Raw genomic sequence first — 19,787 nt, forward strand, 5'->3', positions numbered from 1 at the left:
CTCCCCCACTAAACTGATACTCTGAAATTATGAGTGTAGGTCACATACATGTCTTAAAACTCACGCACACGCGCACGCACACACACACACACACACACGCACACACACACACACACTCTCACACACACTCACTCACTCACACACACACACACACACACACACACACACACACACACACACACACAGTGCAGTAAGCATGAGTGTGAGCTGCTGTCAGAGCTGCAGAGGTTGCAGCACAGTGGAAACAGCAGTGAGTTTATGGACACGATGGCAGGAGGAAGAAGAGTAATGAAACTAGATGATGCACAGTTGCAGTGACAGAGCAGTGGATGAAGACTTAACACAGCCACCCAACGACATCCCTGAAATGCCCCAAACCAATGAGCTGATATATCCCACAGGCCTGAACAAACCAGTGAGTCAGTGAGTATCTTAAACTGTGTGGACGCTGGAAACCAGTGTGCCATCATGCTTCCCTTTGATGGGGACAGCTTGCAGCCATTCGAGGCTGTTTCCCCTCTAATGCAGTTACTATTGGTCAGTCTCACTGGTTCATTGCTGTCAGAAACCAACCATTAAAACGAGCTCTACCAAAACCACTGGTCCACATTCCAGCTGCCAAAACTGTCACGCTGAAGGTGAGCTAGACGCCACCGATCCTGTTCAAACCCGTCTCTGCACATTACACTAGGCTATGATCAAACCCTGTGTCATTGCTTCAACAGCAGCTACACGTGAAGTCAACCGCACCAGTGCCACCTGTCAGCCTCCATCTAGGGTCACCTATAAATAAATGTGATCTTTAGAAACTATGACCTCTGACCTTGAGGTCAAACATTTTCAGTAGAAGCACCCATGATGTTAACCTTATTCACAGTCACAAGATTTTTAGAAAACGTGACCTTTGACCTCGCTTCTGGTTTGAATTATAAAGACCTACGTCACCTCACTATCATGTAATCACATTCACAAACTCGAGTGACCACGCCGCCCAGCGGGGCGCCGCCCAGAGGGGCGCTCATTTTATTAATGAGCGACAATAAAAACAACAACACTGGTCTTTCAAAGTGAAATGTTCATGTTAGAAATCGTCCCGTTTTAAAGTGTAGCTGCATTTAACATCTATCAAAAAGACATGAACACCTTGATCGTATTCATGTGCCAACATTTCCACGTGTGCGTGTTTACGTGTGAATGATCGTTCGTGTCTGTAAGACTTTAGAGGCCGATGAAGAGCCTGTCAGCCTCCTGACCTTTGTGACCAAAGTTTTGGTGCAGCTGAAAGCCAGCCGTCATGAAGTGTAGCTGTTCATGTTAACAATAATCCAGTGTGTTAAACTGTGCTCGTGTCATCACCGCTGCTGTGCTATCAGTGTTGTTGTTGACAAACTGCTGCAGGTGTGGCAGCGCTGTGCATCAAACTGAGCATCGAGTTTGTGTGGAGAATGTTTTACAATCAGATTTCGTGATGCACGGCTGCAAACAGACATGTTTGAGTCAGTGTGACCGGACGTGCCTGAGAAAAGCGTCACCTTTCAGAAAGCTACGTCCATGTTTACAGCGTCTGTGTGCATATAGAAGCTACCTGTAACCAAACAAAGCAGCTGCTGCTGACCAGCCGATACACAAACGTCACCAACAAAGGATTACAGCCGAATGACAGTGACAGACACGCCCCCTGGAGTCAGGCAGAGCAACATGAGGCATGGAGGAGCGCTAGCCTCGCAGCAATAATGGCACATTAGATGTGAAGCTGAAACAAAGAACAGTAGAGAGCACAGGAGAGTAGAAACCAGGCAAGAAAAGAATCTGTCGGATTCTACTGTGTCTGCACTGAAACAGAACATCCGCTCATTAGTTAGGATGAGTTAGAGTGCTTCTTTGGGGGAGATGGTCATTACCATTATCATTGCTATAGTTCATCAGCATGCCACAAAAGACAGTCAAGAGCTTCTCATTTGCCGGCTCAGTATTTTGGGAGAGGGACTTTATGTGTTCAGCTACTATCTGAGCCCCTCCTGCCAGGTCAACTGCACTCCTGCCCTCATCTGCAAAACAAAGAGGCCGGGACACAAATCAGCCACACAGCAAAGACAGATGGTCAAAAACAACCTGGAACATGGAAAAGCAAGGTTAAGTGATCAGAGCATTCATAGAGCCATTTAAACCACGGCTGTCAAAGGTCAAAGGTGAACGACAAAGGAAAGGACTACGGCGACGCTTCAGGTCCAGGCCGAAGCAGACGGGTCGTTGTCATGGTTCAGCGAGGCTTCATAGATGTTGTCTGTTCTGCTTATCAGCCACCGTTCATGTAAGTAACCCAGCTAGCTTTGTACTGCACGGCCAGTGTGGCAGCAATAAAGACGCAGCGAATCAGAAGCTTTGCAGATGTAATCAAAGCTCCAGCGAGCCAAAGCGTCCTCAGACAGGACATCGATCCCCGAGCTTTCAGTGCGATACAGGAACCATGTGCCGCTCACCAGAGACCTGTCTGCACTGGTGCTGGTCTTCAACACCACTGACTGGAATGGAGCCCATCCACTGTGTGACGCTGTAGACACTCGGACACTCGCCTCCACACGTAGATAAAACCAGCATCCACCGACTGTCAGTCGACTTTCATAAAGCGTTCCCTACCAGGAATCAAGAGGCCAAATATCCAGCTGGGATTAGGTTTGTTGATGGCAAAGCCTGGTCCAGGTCAGGATCCACACATTAGTGGATTTATATTTCAGAGAAAGAGACGTGTAACCAAATGTGTGTTCTCTTAAAGTCGTATCCTGTGATTTCACTGGAAAAAACAAACAACTCAAGATTGCGAGTGTAGGTGACACATCCGAGGCCTCTGCTGGGCTCTAAGCCACCCCAGTTACCTGGACTGGTCTCCTGCTGTGTTTTTGCCTCGAATAGTCAAACTGTGGTTTCCACATGTTGCAGAACTGGTTTCTGTGTTGTATTGTTGGATGTTGCTGAGGTAGAGCCTTTGTAGGTGCTAGGGTCCACATTTAGTCCTGTGTGACACCAGTTTAAACTGGGTTTGGGCATAAAACACGTACTGTTGGCCTTTATAAAGACAGCACAGGCTTCCATGGACGAGACGTTTTTGTGACCCAGGTCCTTTCTTGATGTGCAGACGGCAGGGAGGGAGACATTTAACCTGAACACACCGACAGTTGTGGGCTGGATATGGTGTCACAGCTGCACAGAGGCTTTGCTGAGAGTCGCCTTTCTCCATTGTGAGGAACGACACAAAGATGGGACATAGATCAACAAACCACCTCACTCTGCTCAGTGAGGTGACCCGAAAGCTCCAACTTGAAGGAGTCAGGTAACATCACCAACGATCTTCTTCCATCTGCAGTCGGAGGTGTTGGTTCTTCTGACCATCCTGAGGCACAACTTTCACCTCCTGTCCACTGAAGTTTAAAACAACATGGCTGAAGAACGCAGCGAGCGAGGGATGACGATGCTGACGCATCATCGTAGGACAGCAACGACCATCCAATCAGACAGTTATCTTCATACATCACTGACCGAACAAACATCTGTTTTTATTACACTGACAAAAGGTTTCATGCTGATTGAGCTCTGACACCATGTGACATTAAACACACACACACACACACACACACACACACACACCACCACACACACACACACACACAACACACACACACACACACACAGACAGACTCTCACACACACACACACACACAACACAACACACACACACACTCTCAGACGCGCACACACACACACACACACACACACACACACACACACAGACAGACTCTCACACACACACACACACACACAACACAACACACACACACACTCTCAGACGCGCACACACACACACACACACACACACACACACACACACACACACACACTCTCAGACACACACACAGACACACACACACACACACACACACACACACTGTGTGGCATATTTAGCATCAGCAGTCTCAGAGCATTGAAGTAACTTTGGGTCAGTCCGGCGCCTCAGGTTCGTCTGTACTCCACTGCGTTGACACTACAGACCCGCCATTAAAACACTGTGCGACCCACAGTCCTCCATCACCTCCACCACCTCCACCACCTCCATCACCTGAAGCCTTTCTCCTTTAAGGACTTAAACTGCCACCGTAAGCCTACATTTAACAAGTGCATATAATCTGGTGTGAGACGGTCACCAGAGGCTGGCACTGATGGCGGGCCGTGTCTCGTTATGCGTGCTCGGAAATGTGACCACGTGTGGCGTTGCTATAGCAACCGTACTGCAGTATGACACATAAAATCTGGATTTTTATGGCGGACAACATAATATAGCACAAAGTAAAGTGTGCATGAAGCGGCGCTGAGGTAACAGAGCGTCACAGCTCTCTGCACACGCTCCAAACGACTGACGTCGTTGGGAACGTGGCCGTCGTGACAGGAATGCTTACTCCCAGAGATTTACTGGTGATTCCCACGTTCAGGAATCCCGTCTAAACTTCACTCCTGACTACTCTGCCTCCATGGTGATTCATGCTGTCACCCACCTTGTTTACACAACGGCTGTATCCCAATCCAGGGTCTGCAGCCTCAAAGGCCGCATTTTAAGGCCGATTACGTCACAGCGGTGCGACGAAGGCTGTCCCAATTCAAAGGCTGCTCGAAATGCGTCCTTCATGTCCCTGAATTTTAAGGCTGTGGTGGTGTAGACCAACATATCCCAGAATGCATAGCGCGGCGGTGGGTGTGGATAAATTTGCCGGAAAAAAAAACGGCGGATGAGGGGCGGCCGAAGAGTAAACTTTAAGTAAGTACTGAATATGATGTCACTTATTTATGTGCAAATGTTTAATAACGAAGAACATTAAAACATTACTGTTGGCCACATGTCGGCAAAGTTATGTGACATTAGTGACGTTTGTACTAACTTGGTTTTACAGCCTTTAAATATACACCGTCCAATAGCTGAGCTTAATCAGACAGAGAATGATCAAAGCTCATGTAGAAACAAACAAATGAACAAAATATTGTCTCCTTCATCTCTGTCAAACACAGCTGTATGACACGTTTCCAGCTGTTAGTATCATGGTTGCTAGGCAACCTGGGCAGCACAACGGAGGCTAGACCGTCCCTCGCACTTCCGGCCTTAGCGGTCTTTGAGTACGCGGCCCGTGAGGATCGTTGAGGCTGCGTACTTTAAGGCTGCAGACCCTGAATTGGGATACAGCCGTACAGACAGTGTACAGCAGTCTGTGCTTTAAACTGCCACACAGCTGCACACAGCTGCACACAGCAACGACCCTACGAGGCACCTGAAGAAGAAAGCAGCAGTTTGTCACAACATGGAGGCTCCGCCCCACAGCGCCTCTCACAGCACCTGCGAGGCCTTTAAAGTCGGCTCACACACACACGTGCGCACACAGCAAAGCACAACTAGCACGAGTGCACAGGAGTGCAGGACGCAGCACAGATCCTCCCTGCTGCAGGAAGGACGATGAGATTTCTTTAATGGTCATTTCCTCTGTGGTTTGTGCTGGACACACGTCCTGTTGGGTACGAAGGTTGGGGTATTCACTCCTCCACACACCCAGCTTGTTAGCAACACAACAGAATATGCACGGACCTGACAGCTGTGACTTACATGTCGTTGCTTACATGTACCAACTGCATCTGCACTGCAGCCTTCAAAGCAGCTGCAGCTGCAGTGTCTGCAGCAGAGCGTCATCGAGGCCTGAAGCTTCTAGAGCTCAATCAGAAGCCCGACCCTCAGACACAGGCTACAGGTACCAGTTTCAACACTATCATTAAGATGAATAAGCTGTCTTAATTACACAAGTACAGCACTCACACACTTCCCCTCTAATGTTTCTAACTAGACACGGTACAGCTGCAACACTCAAGGTTCAGGAGGCGGGACAGTCAATCAGTGTGTCGTCAGAACATGTGAACATCACATTATCCATAAATAAATGACGTACCTAAACTCCAAATCCTTCTGCACCACGTGCTGTGAAGACTGAGTGTGTGAGACTCCTACTTACGGCTGTCGTAACAGATGTTGCCCAGAGCTCGGCCAGTCTGCAGCAGCACCTCCTGATCGGTGGAGTTGAGCAGCTGGACTAAAGGAGGGATGAGGCCGGCTTCCACACAGGGACTCCGCATGAACTCTGGAAGCAGAAAACAGGTCAGCATCCAGCTGTGTCAGATTACCAAGCTCAGAGCATCAGCTACATACAAAGGCCGTTATTTCATCTTCACATGCTTAAACCAGCTGAGCCCAACCAAGAGACTGGAAACATCGTCCTTTCATCAGACACAATCAGACTTTCTGTTAGGCAGTGGTTCTCCCAGACGTGTTGGTCAGGGATGGCTTCGTACCAGCACTTACTAATGTTACGTTAGAGACCAGGAAATGAAACAGGAAGTAGATTACTGACTGCTGAATGAACAACTGACAGTCAGTCATCGTATCCTGTCTGTGGGAAGGAGGCCTCATCAGTCAGTGTGGATCATTTGGGCTGTCGTGTGGATAAGACGCTGCAGCAGCAGCTTGATATAATCAGGTGAAACTGCTGGACTGTCTGTAGCCCAGCAGACGTTTCCAGAAGCAGTGGCATAAATGCCAGCAGGTCACTGCCACGCTTGGCAAACTGGTGGGGACTCATCATCAGCTGCTGGAAAGCCAGCCATCATCCTGACCTTCTCCTGTTCTGATCATTGTCTGTCTTTACACCACACTGTGGAAACAGAAGCCATGCATGGATCCTGTGCTCACACAATAACCTGCACGGACAGTTTGGCTCTGAAATGCACATAAACATGACCCCTGTGACCCCTGTGACCCCTGTGACCCCTGTGACCCCTGTGCGCCGACAACGCTCACGCGAGTGTCAGAACTGATCCGCAGAGAAGCCAGGTAGGAATGCAGACACCCAGGAGGAACGACAGGCTGGAGGAAGAAGCCACTGATGCCAAGACTAGGGGCTGTGAGTGTCAGATCCACAGTCCAGGATGAAACAAAGTGTCTGCACATACGTGTGATGAGCTCACATGTATGTGCAGCTACCGCAAACAGGCAGCTGAAGACTGATGGTGATGCAGAACAGTCCCCTCCATGAGGACTTGGTCACCCGTGAAGCTTCCCTCCTATCATCATCATCATCACTGCACAAAGGTGCCCCAGAGCAGAGCAGAAGATCCAAACTGGGAGCCAGCAGAGTGGCTGGGACAGGCCTCAGGAGCCGGAGTCCTGCAGCTTTGAGATCACCCTGCTGAACACGCCTGAATCAGGTGAAGAGTTCATGTTCAGGGCCTCATTCAGCATTTAACTCAGCTGACATGTGTAAAACCTGCAGGACACTCGAGGCCTGGAGTTCCCACCCTGGTAAAGAAACATCTGTGCCGCATACGACGCGAGGTCCCCAAGACGCCACCACAGCTGCTTTAGAACAACTGGGCTCCTCCTCCTACGTGTTCCTGCATGACGACAGGTTGTACACAGTCGAGCAGCTGCTAACCAACCAGATATACGGCATTAAGAACCCCGACAACAGAGGAGCAGGGTCCAGGCGTGACATCAGGTCTGTGTGCAGCGCAGCCCTAAAACCACCAGGATACTACACAGGTGAAGGAAGGAAGGAAGGAAGGAAGGAAGGAAGGAGCTCGTTCGCTCTTTTGAGATGTAGGAAAGAATCGTGTTAGTGGGGGAATAAACCTAGAAAGCAAACCTCACCATTTTTTGCCACCTCGGCTATAATGTTGGCGACTTTGGGTGTGCAGGAGGACTGTGGGTGTAACAGGGTGGGGAACAGGGGCAGGACGCCCATCTCATGGATCTTCATGCTGGCTTCAGTGCCTGAGGAAGGAAACACAATTTAGTCGAATCATGTGAACGCATCTGAAAACCTTTATTCATGTAAAGCATTCATGTGGAAGTAACAGTGGTTAACGTAGCTCCATATCTACTGCGGCACTTCTCCTCTGCCTGCACTGACATTAAATCAGACGCAGCTTTACTGTTGTTTCTTACAGAGGCAAACATTAAGAGTTTATTGGAACACTGCTGAATTATACAACCAGATACTGTCAGGATGATTATTTTGCTTTGTGTCCAGTGAACAATTATTTACCATCTTAACACAAAACTGCTGTGCAGCATCAAAAGAGGGATTGTTGTGAGTTGTTGTGCAGGAAGTGCAAAAACGATGACTAGGAAATGTTCCTGTGTTGTGTCGTACGGTGATGTTTGCAGCAGCTGAGCAGAAACAAAGATCAGGGACACGTTTCGTTTGCTAAATTCTTTTTGAGAACATGTTTGAGTCTTTACAGCTCCACCAGCTCCACGGTGGTTCTGGGCGGCATTTCAGAATAATGACAAAGCCTGATGAAAGTTTTTGAAATAAAGCTTTGGACAGATTCTCTGCACTGGCAGACCAGTGAGCCCAGTACAGAAGAGGGCAGGTCCACTGGGAAAGAAAGGAACTGGATACGTCTTATTTATTTTGCAGACCTCTGCTGTCACAGGTTGTTTCTCAGAGCATTTGATGGTGCAGGAAACTGGACTCACTGACACCTCCACTCTGTCTGCATCTGTCTGCAGCACAGACCTGCATCTAGAAGTGTTGTGATGGTCCGTCTCTCATCACTGTTAGTCACCTTTTCCTCACATCACTCTTTCTGCAGTACAGCACTGTTCATCTCAAATGGGCATCTTTATATTTTTAGTGCCGTCATCACGACTGACGCGATTAACAATGAACCCCTCTGAGAGCAGACCGAGTCTAAGGCTGCGTTCACACTGCAGGCGAAAGCGCATCAAATCCGACTTTTCTGACCCTCTGCGACCATCTATCCATCATGGTGACAGTGTGAACGGCACAAATCCCATATCTTCAAATCCGATCTGGGTCACTTTCTTATGTGGTGCTGAATCCGATACACAGCTGGTGTTTCAGAAAGCGACTGCTGTGTGATGGTCCTGTCACATTAGATCCATATTTTATGTCACTGACACAAGACAGACGCCGATTATCAGCGCCGGAGAAGACATCGTGAACGCTTCCATCCAGTGAAACTGCTGGGAAGACAACGCTGGAGAAACGTGAACATTTTATTTGTTCTGTATAATCTGCAGATCCTGACAGAAATCTGCAGCTATGAAGCAGCTCCTCTAAAACAGCAACAAGGATCATTATTAGGCCACATGTAGATAACACAATAACTTTAGAACTTAAAGCTAAACTGGGAAACGTAAATCAATGAGCGTTCATTCTGAAAGACCTGCTGCTTTTCTCTTTGAACATTTGTTGTGGCTCATTAATAAGACAGAAGCACTTCTGTGAGCAGCTGTAAGCATCGTCTCCTAAACGCACTTTATTCACCCCTGAAACATACTCCTGTCAGAAACACGCACACGTTGGATTTTGCATTTTCTAAGAACATAATCGGAGCAATGACATAATCGCGCTGTGCTTCCATGTTCAGAAGCACGAGTCAGCATAACCCGAGTGCGAGCATCACTTGGTCTCACTTGCTCGGCGTGCACAGCTGCTCCAAGCGTCTACAGCAGTACTTTAATGAAAGGCTCACATTATGATTCTGTCCTAATGATCGAATCCCTGAACAAATTTCAAAGGCACACATACAGGTAAGTATAACAAAGTATTCGCTTGTCTGCCTTCACATATGAGCCTTTCTTAATCCACAGGTTTAATACGCAGCTATAACAGGTCCATCAGGACGGCACCGGGTTAGGGCTGTATTTGTCTCACACTCTTCACTCCAGTTCATCCCAAAGGTTCTCCTGGGTGGAGCTCAGGACTGTTGCTCCACACCAAATGCACTCCTCCGTGTGTTTTACGGACCCTGCTTTGTGCAGCGGTGATGAGCAGTCGTGTGGGAACAGGAAGAGGCCGTCCCCCAACTGTTCCCACAAAGCTGGGACCTTGAAGTTGTCCAAAATGTCTCAGTGTGCTGAAATGAGTTATTTTCAGAGGAACTAAGGGGTCCAACTCCTATAAATCAACCCATCACCCCCCCACCAAACATGGCACTGTGCAATAAGTCACGCTGATCAGTGCTTGTTGTTATAGTGGTCCATCTATGAAACTGTGTGTACTGTAACTCAACCAATCAATTCATTTATTCAGAGCACATCTGAAAAGTGATCATTGTGCGAGGACATGCAGAAGACTAAAAACCGAGGACGGGTTAAGTACGGTTCATTTGTAAACACACGGATTTACGAGCTCAAGTCTAAACATGAAGACTGATATTTATTCACATGTTTCTGAGTTGCAGTTCAGAAACGTGGTCCAAAGGAGGCGTGCTGACAGATGCACGCGGAGGTTACACGCCTGTACTCACTGTTGTTGGCGAGGGCTTTCAGCAGGCAGTCCAAACAGCTCTCCACACTGTCAGTCGCGCTGTCTGTTGACGCGATCTTCAGCTTCTCTAGGGCGTCACTCAGGTTGTCTGGAAGCAGAAACATTTCATCACCAAAGGTCTGACAGGCAGACGTAGACTGTGGAACTGTGGGAAAAAGCTTTGAATGATGTTTAACATTCAGCCTTCGAAGCTAATAAAGTACTGTACCTGCAGACTGCACGTCTCCACACCACACACATGATATTGCTTTTTTAATTTTACACTGGTTTCATATTATGTCTGCAGCTTCTCTGTCTCTGGATCTACAGTAACTGCACCTCACCGGTGCTCTGGACAGTACACCAGTTGGCTTAAGTGTGGTACAAACAACCCATAAATACAACAGATTACTAATACTTTCCAGTGCTGCCATCATCGAGTACTAATCTAATACCACTGTTAAATTATGCAAGTGTAATGCTCAGTGGGAGAAGAGACTGGGAGTTATAACCACACAGCTCAACTATATTTCCAATAACATCAACATCATCTGTGTGGTGTGCTGATGATGATGTCACATGATGCAACCACAAAGTGGTGAGAGTTCAAAACGTGCTGATAAAGAACTAAAACAAAGTCACGTCTACTCTGAAGAAGCAGCCTCACATCTGCCATTTGGCCTGACACGTTAAAGCAACACTCATAGATGTTATATCAGTCATTCAACTGTGGTACGCGTACTACTGGTGGTACTGGGAAGTCTCCAGATTAAATAATATAACATGTTCAGACTGAGGGATTTCTGAAACATTCAAATGTACAGCTCTGCTGTCACGTCCAACATAAAGACAGGAAACTAAACAGCAGTGACGTTTGTAGAGTTACTGAAGTTGGGCTAGCTGCTGTATAATGATGTGCTAACACAGCTATGTTAGCATAAACACAGTGAAGCTGGAGGATGAACGCTAACTTTTTTTTCCCACTCGATAAAAGCTTTAAAGTGAACAGTGGGAATAAAAACCGAGACAGGCCGACTGTTTTCAGGGGCTTGTTCAGATTAAACAGAACAAGATACAAAGTAGGGCGGGGCCATATCATACCGTTCACGGTAACACCGGTGTAATGTTGGGCAACGATAGGAAAATGAAATATCGCGATAGAATATGGGGGAAACGCCTTTGTTTTCATACGCACATGGCGGTGACGGAGAAGGAGAAGGGTGAAAGCGGATCATTGAATGAAACATGAACCAGAACTGGTTTGTAAAAATGCTGCAGCTTCACTGGTGTGGAACTGGTTTAGCTTTCGTCCGTCAGATACACAACAAAGCACTATTTTTGGTAGAGCATGCTAGCGGGCCGTCGTTATTACCGTGTTGTTTGTAAAATACGGCACACTTAAAATCCATCCTTTGATTTTTCTGAAAGTCGACAGAGCCCCTTATAATCCCGTGTGTCTTATGTATGAACTCTGGTTGTGTTTACTGACCTCGAAACGATTTTATGTGCACGGCGCTCGAAAATCTGTCAAATGTTTTAGTACGACTTTGCTAAGCTACGAAGCCGCACCGCTTGATGGATTGTCTGAGCATTACGGCTATCGTAGGCGGAGCCTCGCGGAGTGATACGTACTGTGCTTCAACATAATGTTACCGTATTGTGTATGTACAACCTCTTTTTAAGTGTTGTGGATATTATACATGGTTGTGCTGAGGATATGTCGGCCAATTTCCACTGGAAATGCCTTTTGGGTAAACTGTCAGCGAGGAATTTGCATTTGCTCTGTTACATTTTTATATAACTTTAATACACATAAAAACAGCTGCTTGTCTAAGTGCAAATACATTGATGTTTGTTTGTTTTTTTGCACTAATAAAGTTGTGGAGTTGTAAAGTATTTTGTCTCGTGTCAATTATATCGTCAGTTATATCGTTATCGCAAATTTTCTAATGTATATCGTGATAAATGTTTTTGGTCATATCGCCCTGCTCTAATACAAAGTATTAAAACATGTTAAAACACAACAGCCTTTTTAAACGTAGTGTAGTTTACTCATACATCATCACTTACTGACCGCATATCCCACCTGTTTTAATGCAGTACAGTTATTATTATTATCACTCATCCTGTTCATGACAGTTAGAATGAATAACAATCATATAAGAAATAAAATTGTCTCGTGTAAACTGTGTGTGGTGTTAAATAGGCTTTAATGTGGGTCATAAGGCTGGTACTTCAAGAGCCACAGATGTTATGAGGTGGTACTCACTGTGAAAGGTTTGAGAAGCGCTGTGTTACATGAAGCAACTAAACATAGCATTACATAAGAACAATGCATACGGGGCCCCATTCATGAGCGAATGAAACCAATAGTAAACAGAGTAACTGTAATGTTGCTCATGTCTTTTCCAGACTGATTTAAGTGTACATGTTGTCTCTGTGTTCATTTTACATATGAGGTATAATGAAAGTGGGTTAACGGCACGAGGCTGTGTGGTTAGGTGTTGGTCATGTTGGAGCTCAGTTAGAACCATCGTTGAATGGCTAACCAGACTCCCCAACACATGTTTCCAGTCTAGTTACATCTAGTTACAGTTTGTAAGTCAGATTTTTACCATTTTATTCCATTTTTGCTCCTCACCTGACGAGTGCGCCAATAAAAGCAGAAATACAAAACTAATTCAACTGCCAGTGTTTGTCATCTAGGGTTTAATTCTAATAACTCTTCTTTTTGCTCCCTCGTCTGCCTCTGCCTGAGCTAATATCATTTTCAAAGTGTCCCATTCTGACATATGATTATCAGATAGCTTGAACGACTAAATATTAACATCAGTATCAGGTCTATGATCCAGTACTGGTGGGCAGTATGTCAGGAGGACAAAGGCAGAGTAAGAGCTTAGAGTGGGATGGAGGTGTTGATACAGGAAGGAAAACTGTCAACATGAAACATCCCTGAGGATCTGGTCACGTACTGACCTCATCAGCCTCCTTCTGTCCAAAATGTTTAATGATCTGATTTCGCTCATTCTTCTTCTCTTTATTTTATTCAGTTCAACTATGAGCAAGTAGTTGGCGACAGTGGGAAGGAAAAACTCCCTTTTAACAGGAAGAAACCTCCGGCAGGAGTGGCTTATTGTTGTGCCCAGTTACGGGTGAAAGAACAGGAACAGGACAAAAGACACGCCGTGGAAGAGAACCAGAGATGAGTAATAACTGATTATTACACCTGTCAGCATTTAATGAACCAGAGTAAAGAAAAAAGGTGAGGAAAGAGGAAACTCAGCACAGCGTGGAAAAGCCCCCACAGCCTACAGCTAGCTAACAGAGGACTCAGGGTCACCTGACCCAGCCCCGACTATCACGAGCACTACAAGTCATCAATCTGCTGATCACGCAAACTGAGTCCCACGCAGCAACAAACCACTTGTTGTTTGGATTAATATCTAAAACAGATTATAGGATGTTCTTCATTAGTTAGTGTAGTAGTGACTATGGGCAGCTTTAAGTGTTGTGCACACAAACAGTTCCTTAAAAAGTATCACAGGTGCTGATGCAGTGATCTGGCTGTCAGCTGCTAATGCACTGCACAACCCACACAAATGGCATGAACAGACATGATGGACATGATGCCAAATATACAGTTGGTGGAGTATTTTGCTTGCTTGAGCTGTCAATCACTGACGCCTCTTCTTCACAGCAGTGCTGCATTTGAAGCCTGACAGGTAAGCAGTAACACACAGTGAATGTACAGCATGCTTTAAGGCCAGCTCACACACAAACCTACAAAGATGCGGTGGTACATGAGCTCTGTGCTCAGTCTGTGCACAAACAAGATGCAGAAACAACAACGTCACATAGAGCAGTGCAATGCATCCAGCAGCACAAAGTGGGCTGCTGGATGCATTGCATAACAGCTGTGGACATGGAAGAGTGCCATGAGCTCCATCAGCAGCAGCGCACTGCCATTTCAGAGGATGCACATTCATCCAACCGAGCGCTGCTTCGACCGCTTTCCAGTCCCAGCTACGCTGCGGGGAAGCGGTGATCAAACGTAATACTCGTCCGGCTAAAGCGTTGTTACAAAGGGAGGCGCGGACAGTGGGTAACGCTACCCCACCCACCCAGCCGAGCACACGATCCAGCTACACTCAGCTTTTCATTAAAAACAGCGTTAAATGGGACACGGTGGAAGCAGAGCAGCACACGCAGTGGCTGCAACGCCGACACACAACGCCCGCCGTCAGACACACGTCGCATGTTGCGGCCGCTTTCATAACAAGCATCTGAGGATGCCCCGACTGAATGGCGAGAGCCGAGCTGGTTAGCAAACCCGGCACAGAGGGAGTCGGCTAGCTAGCAGTCTACTCACCCATCGTGGCAGGACGTGTCTGTGGAAGAGAAATTGGCGTGTTCAGCTCCGTAAACAGAGTAGTACTAGCGCCGCCGTTCGTCTTTTAAACTGCCTCAGAATCGTGAAGTTAGCGGGTGTAGGTTAGCTAGCTCGTTAGCCACTTTAAATAGCAACCACAGCCACAGGGCTGGTAGGTCAGGCTAATAGATCTGACTTCCTCTCGCATCCACTTTCACAGTTACGACGTGTAGGCTGGGTCTCGTATCAGCGACTGGCTTTGACATGCCACTGTCAAGGTAGCCGGGCGGGCTTCACGCTGCGGCTTCCGGTCTTTCAGCTTAAAACATTTGGCAGCGCTTTGAGACCTGTCGATGGTGCTCATCGCTGCCCGAAAACGGAAAATGTGGCAGAAAAGAGCGCACGTACTTTCCTTCCGTTACTAAAAGAGTCCTTATTTTCTCTCTCGCTGTCTTTTAGGACGGTCCTACGGACTACAACTGTTTCTGCAGCCTAATGTAAAAGATTTCATGACCGCAACAGCGGAAAACAGTACTCAAAGATCAAAGGCGGAGCCGCAGCAGTGGCAAAAGTACAGACCTCATGTTTTTAACTTAAGAACAATTTAATTTAATTTTAAAAAGTACAGGCTCTAAAATGTACTCAAAGTCATAAAGGTCAGTATTTTGATCCAACCTTTGAATTACACAGTTAACATACCTCTGTTTGTTTTGCATAACATTTTATTTTTATATATGGATCCAGTATCTGATTTTTTTTTTTTTAAAAAAGCTTTAAATTTCCAGTTTCTCAAACACAGCAGTCCTTACCTCTCTTCTTCCTCCTCATCTCGTCCATCTGACTAACCCTCTTATTTCACTGGGAAATATGAAAGACACACTGTATGTCAAACTGCAATTCAATTTTATTTATATAGCGCCAAATCACAACAAAGTTGCCTAAAGGCGCTTCATAGATACAGAGAAAAACTCAACGATCATATGACCCCCTATGAACAAGCACATTGGCGACAGTGGGAAGGAAAAACTCCCTTTTAACAGGAAGAAGTCTGTACAGAAACACTTTGTCAAAACACAAATACTTGCCAGTATTTGTTGCTCTGAGAGAAACTTCATCCATTTGCTTCCACTTATCCTTTTCAAGGCGCTGGAGCCTATCCCAGCTGTCATAGGGCGAGAGGCGAGGTACACCCTGGAAAGGTCACTAGTGTGTCGCTAACACACAGAGACAGACAACCATTCACACACAATCAATTAACCCATCCCTACAAACTGCATGTCTCTGGAGTACCCAGAAGGAACCCACGCAAACATGAGGAGAACATGCAAACTCCACACAGACAGGCTCTGGCCTGATGGTGGAATTGAACTCAGGACCCTCTTGCTGTGCAACAACGGTGCTAACCACTGTGCCACCGTGCTGACAAACTTTGCACTTGAAATGATCACCATTTGAAAAAATGTTACCCCCAGCACAGTTTATGGGCATCTGCACCAAAAGATGCTCTTCTAGTTAAATGGTAAATGGACTGATTCTTATACGGCTCTTTTTACTCAAAGCGCTCTATGCAACATGCCTCATTCACCCAATCACACCCACTCATACAAGCACTTCTAAACCCAAGTGCAAACTAATCTACATTCACACACATTCACACATGAACGCATCAGAGTATGAATGTGAGTATGAATCAGCTCTGACTCACTTTAATCAGTGTTATAAGTGATGCATATGTTACTGTACATGTTTAACTGTTTGTATATGTAAGTGTTGAGTTCCACCTTGTGCTCTGGCCTTTTTGCTTGTTGTTCTCTGCACTTGGGTGATCTTTACACTCCTGGAGTTGCTGCTGCACCCTCCACCTCCACTATTTCTGTGGCTCTGCCCCCTCCACCTTCTGCCTACCTCTTCTGCTCCATCCCCACAGCTTCCCCACAGGAGACATCACAGGAGACATCACAGGAGACATCACAGGAGACATCTCCTGCATCCTTCTGAGCGACCCTGAACATTCCCTGACCCCTTCAGGGGGAGTGAGAAAGAGCCAAGGCTGAGACATGGATCAGTGTCCTGTGGGCCAGTGAGGGGCAGCAGCCTTATTAAGGTGGCTGTGAAGTTCCAAAGGAGCTGCATCCTGTATCCTTCTCTTCCATGTCGATGTTTAGCATTTATCTTTATCACATCTTAATTTGAGGAAATTGTCTCGTTTAAAGCTGAGTAAACCCAAAACATTTAACTTAATCACCTTGTCAAATGACAACATTTCTTATATAAACATTTAAAAATTGGTTATATTCTTGTCTGATAACAGTAATAAACTCTGCTGGCTTCTCACAGTTCTCGGTCTTTCTGATGGTTTATGTTTTGAGTCCTTTGTACTGTGTTTGTTATTTCCCTGTGGTTTCAGTTCTGGTTATCACAGGTTTAGTTCTTAGGTTTTATAATGTGGCTTCCCTGTGTTCCATGCTGTGTCTACTGTGCCTTTCTGTCCCATGTTTCAGCTTCCTATGTTCTGTCTCCCCAGTTGCTGTTCAGTTTGCATGTCTAGAGTTCAGTCAGTGTGTTTCCTGTTTTACTTTGAAGGTAGTTCAGTCTAGTTTTGCTTCCCTCGTCTCGTCCAGCCTGATCACTCCCAGCTGTGCTCTCCTTCTGTGTCTCATCCCTGTATTTAAGCCCTGTGTTTCTCTTTGTCAGTGTCGTAGTCTCCCTCATGGCTGTGTTTCCCTGTGTCCCAGTTTAGTTTGATGTTTTTCGTGCCGTTCTGCAATAAAGCAGCTTTTTGAGTTTAATTCCTGTGTGGTGAGTTTTGTTTTTGCGTTTTTCTCCTGCCTGCACACAGCCCAAACATGACATGGCTCGTTTCTTTTCCCTCTTTTTTAAAAAACATTAACACATAAATGAGAGTGTGTTTTGAAATAAGTCAATAAACAAACTGTCACATTCTCCTTTATTAAATGTATCTGTGTATGTATTCTGTCATGTTTAGTGTGTTTAAAGAGTTCAAAAAAGGTTACACGTTAGCAGGAAACAGGAAGTAGGTTAAATAGCACACGTTCAACACACAAGAAATAAAAACGAACAGAAATCAGGCGAAAAATCTTCCTTTTTCTATTGATTTTAACTCGAAGTGCTGAATTAGTTATGTTGGTAGTTCAATTCACTTCAAACTGTATCACGCCAAAGGAAATGAAATGATGGTCTTTTTAAGGCGCTTCATACTGTAAGGTAACAACTTTATGTATTACTGTGAGTTTGTTGCCTCACAGTATTAAAAGAAAACCCAACAGACGAACCCCTCTGAGCGAGCACATGGCGACAGTGGGAAGGAAAAACTCTCTTTTGACAGGAACAAACCTTCAGCAGAACCAGGGAGGGGCGGGGCCATCTGCTGCGACCTGTCATGGTTTTCAGAAATGACTCGATCGATTAAAGAGCTATCATGATTTATAACCAGCCAATTTAAAGTCTCTAATTAGTTTTATAAACATGTTTTGAGTCTATATCAAGATCTCCCTACATTACAGAAACCTTATTTCGTTTCCTGGTGAACATTCGGCCTGTAAATGCGAAAAAAACAAGGTATGGGACTTTTTAGATAGTTTGGATGCCTCGTCTATGAAAATGTTACGATTGTGATGCTGTGGTCTGGACAATCCAATTCCATGAATTCCAGAATATTTTTTGCATGTTTCCACCTTTTACAGAGGGCTTTGAAAATCACCTTGTGGGAGTTTTTGAACTTCTCTAAGGTGATTTTATAAGATTCATCGTGAGTTCAGCACAGATTTGGGTTGTTGGTGATGGCAGAAACTGTCCTGACTAATAACCTGGCCTGACTTTTTTACAACCCGCATAACAAGTTCTTCCAGACAGTTTCCCACCAAAAATCAGTATTTTTGCAGTTCTAGTTGATAGATATTAAATTGGTTAACCCTTTCTTTGTTCACAATGACTGATCGCCCATTTTTGATGTTTTGTGCTGTGACTTCTGTAGAGGTTGCTGTGACATCACTGCTGACAGGGTCTGGATTACTCGAGGCAGTCTTGTTGTCTTCTTTTGCTTTTGGGTGGATATTTATGGGAATCAGGCTCCAATCGTTAAAAGCAAGGTAATTTCCTCATGTTGTTATATTTTCGGGGCATATGTCCCTTGCAGTGACAGGTTTTAGCAGGGAGGGCCACTGGTTTATGGGGGGTTGTTTCCTGGGCAGGCCTCAGTGCTACACCTGCCAAATCCGAGCACAGGTCCAACATGTTGCATATTGAATCTATTTTTTTTTTTTTTTGCCTGTCCCATTTGGTTCTTTAGCCGTCAGAATTGTTGTCTGAAGACCAACAAGGATACCCAATGGATTTACTTTGCCAAATGGATCATCGTGGCATTGCCGTATTGGTCCATTTGATCGACCTTTGTTTTTATTATTTATTATATTTTATTTTCAGATGTTACAGACGGGACAGACATGAGTGAGGGATAGGAAAGGGAGAAAGAAAGAAGAAGGAAAAGAAAAACAGAAGGGGAGAGGGACAGTGAGAGAGGGGGGGAGAAAAAAAAATCTCCTGGATCACCTGTTGAGAGAAGAAGAATAGAAAACAAGCAAAAAAAAACCCCAAAGCAACATACTAAACACAACACCATCGCATTAATCTAGCTAAGTGTAAACAGCAGTAAATACTAAATATTCAATGTTGTTGTGCAGCATGCAGGACAGACAGCGCACAATGTGCTTTGAAGTAGCAGCCAATAAAGGTGTAATTTAAGTCTACGAGCAGTGAACACCCGTGTGCACACCTGTGTGGATCAGCGCGCTTGTATTCAAATGGTTTCCACATGTAATGGTCTGCAAGAGGATGTAGCGAGCCATAGCCCCGTCCCCCAGGGCATGAAGCAGGCATGGAGGAGATCCAGGCCCCAGACATCCAGAGGCCCCAGAGTGCGAGAGCCCAAGGAGGACCACCGGAGGGGCATCCGTGCCACCCTCATGGGAAGGGCTGAGGATCCCCAGACGAGGCGTCACCCAGTAGCCACCAAGCAGAAGCTAGAGGGGGCTGCACTG

The 19,787-nt window shown here is 45.9% G+C and overlaps 1 protein-coding gene across 2 annotated transcripts in view; it reads right to left on the reverse strand.

The window, feature by feature from the left end:
- Nucleotides 1–15,092, reverse strand: part of rap1gds1 (RAP1, GTP-GDP dissociation stimulator 1) — a 28,106-nt gene extending 13,014 nt beyond the window's left edge. Inside the window, exons 1-5 of one of the 2 annotated variants that reach the window (XM_040034620.1) lie at nt 14,731–15,092; nt 10,363–10,470; nt 7,730–7,852; nt 6,039–6,164; nt 1,902–2,048 (exon numbers count right to left, since the gene is read on the reverse strand). In XM_040034620.1, coding sequence (XP_039890554.1) covers nt 1,902–2,048; nt 6,039–6,164; nt 7,730–7,852; nt 10,363–10,470; nt 14,731–14,734 — 508 coding nt within the window. In that variant the 5' untranslated portion in view covers nt 14,735–15,092. The remainder of the gene's footprint in view (nt 1–1,901; nt 2,049–6,038; nt 6,165–7,729; nt 7,853–10,362; nt 10,471–14,730) is intronic. The other variant, XM_040034621.1, reaches the window with a different exon arrangement.
- Between the last annotated feature and the right edge of the window lie 4,695 nt (nt 15,093–19,787).

Source organism: Simochromis diagramma, unplaced genomic scaffold, assembly GCF_900408965.1.
Source record: "Simochromis diagramma unplaced genomic scaffold, fSimDia1.1 OVJJ01000439.1, whole genome shotgun sequence".
Taxonomy (NCBI): Eukaryota; Metazoa; Chordata; class Actinopteri; order Cichliformes; family Cichlidae; genus Simochromis; species Simochromis diagramma.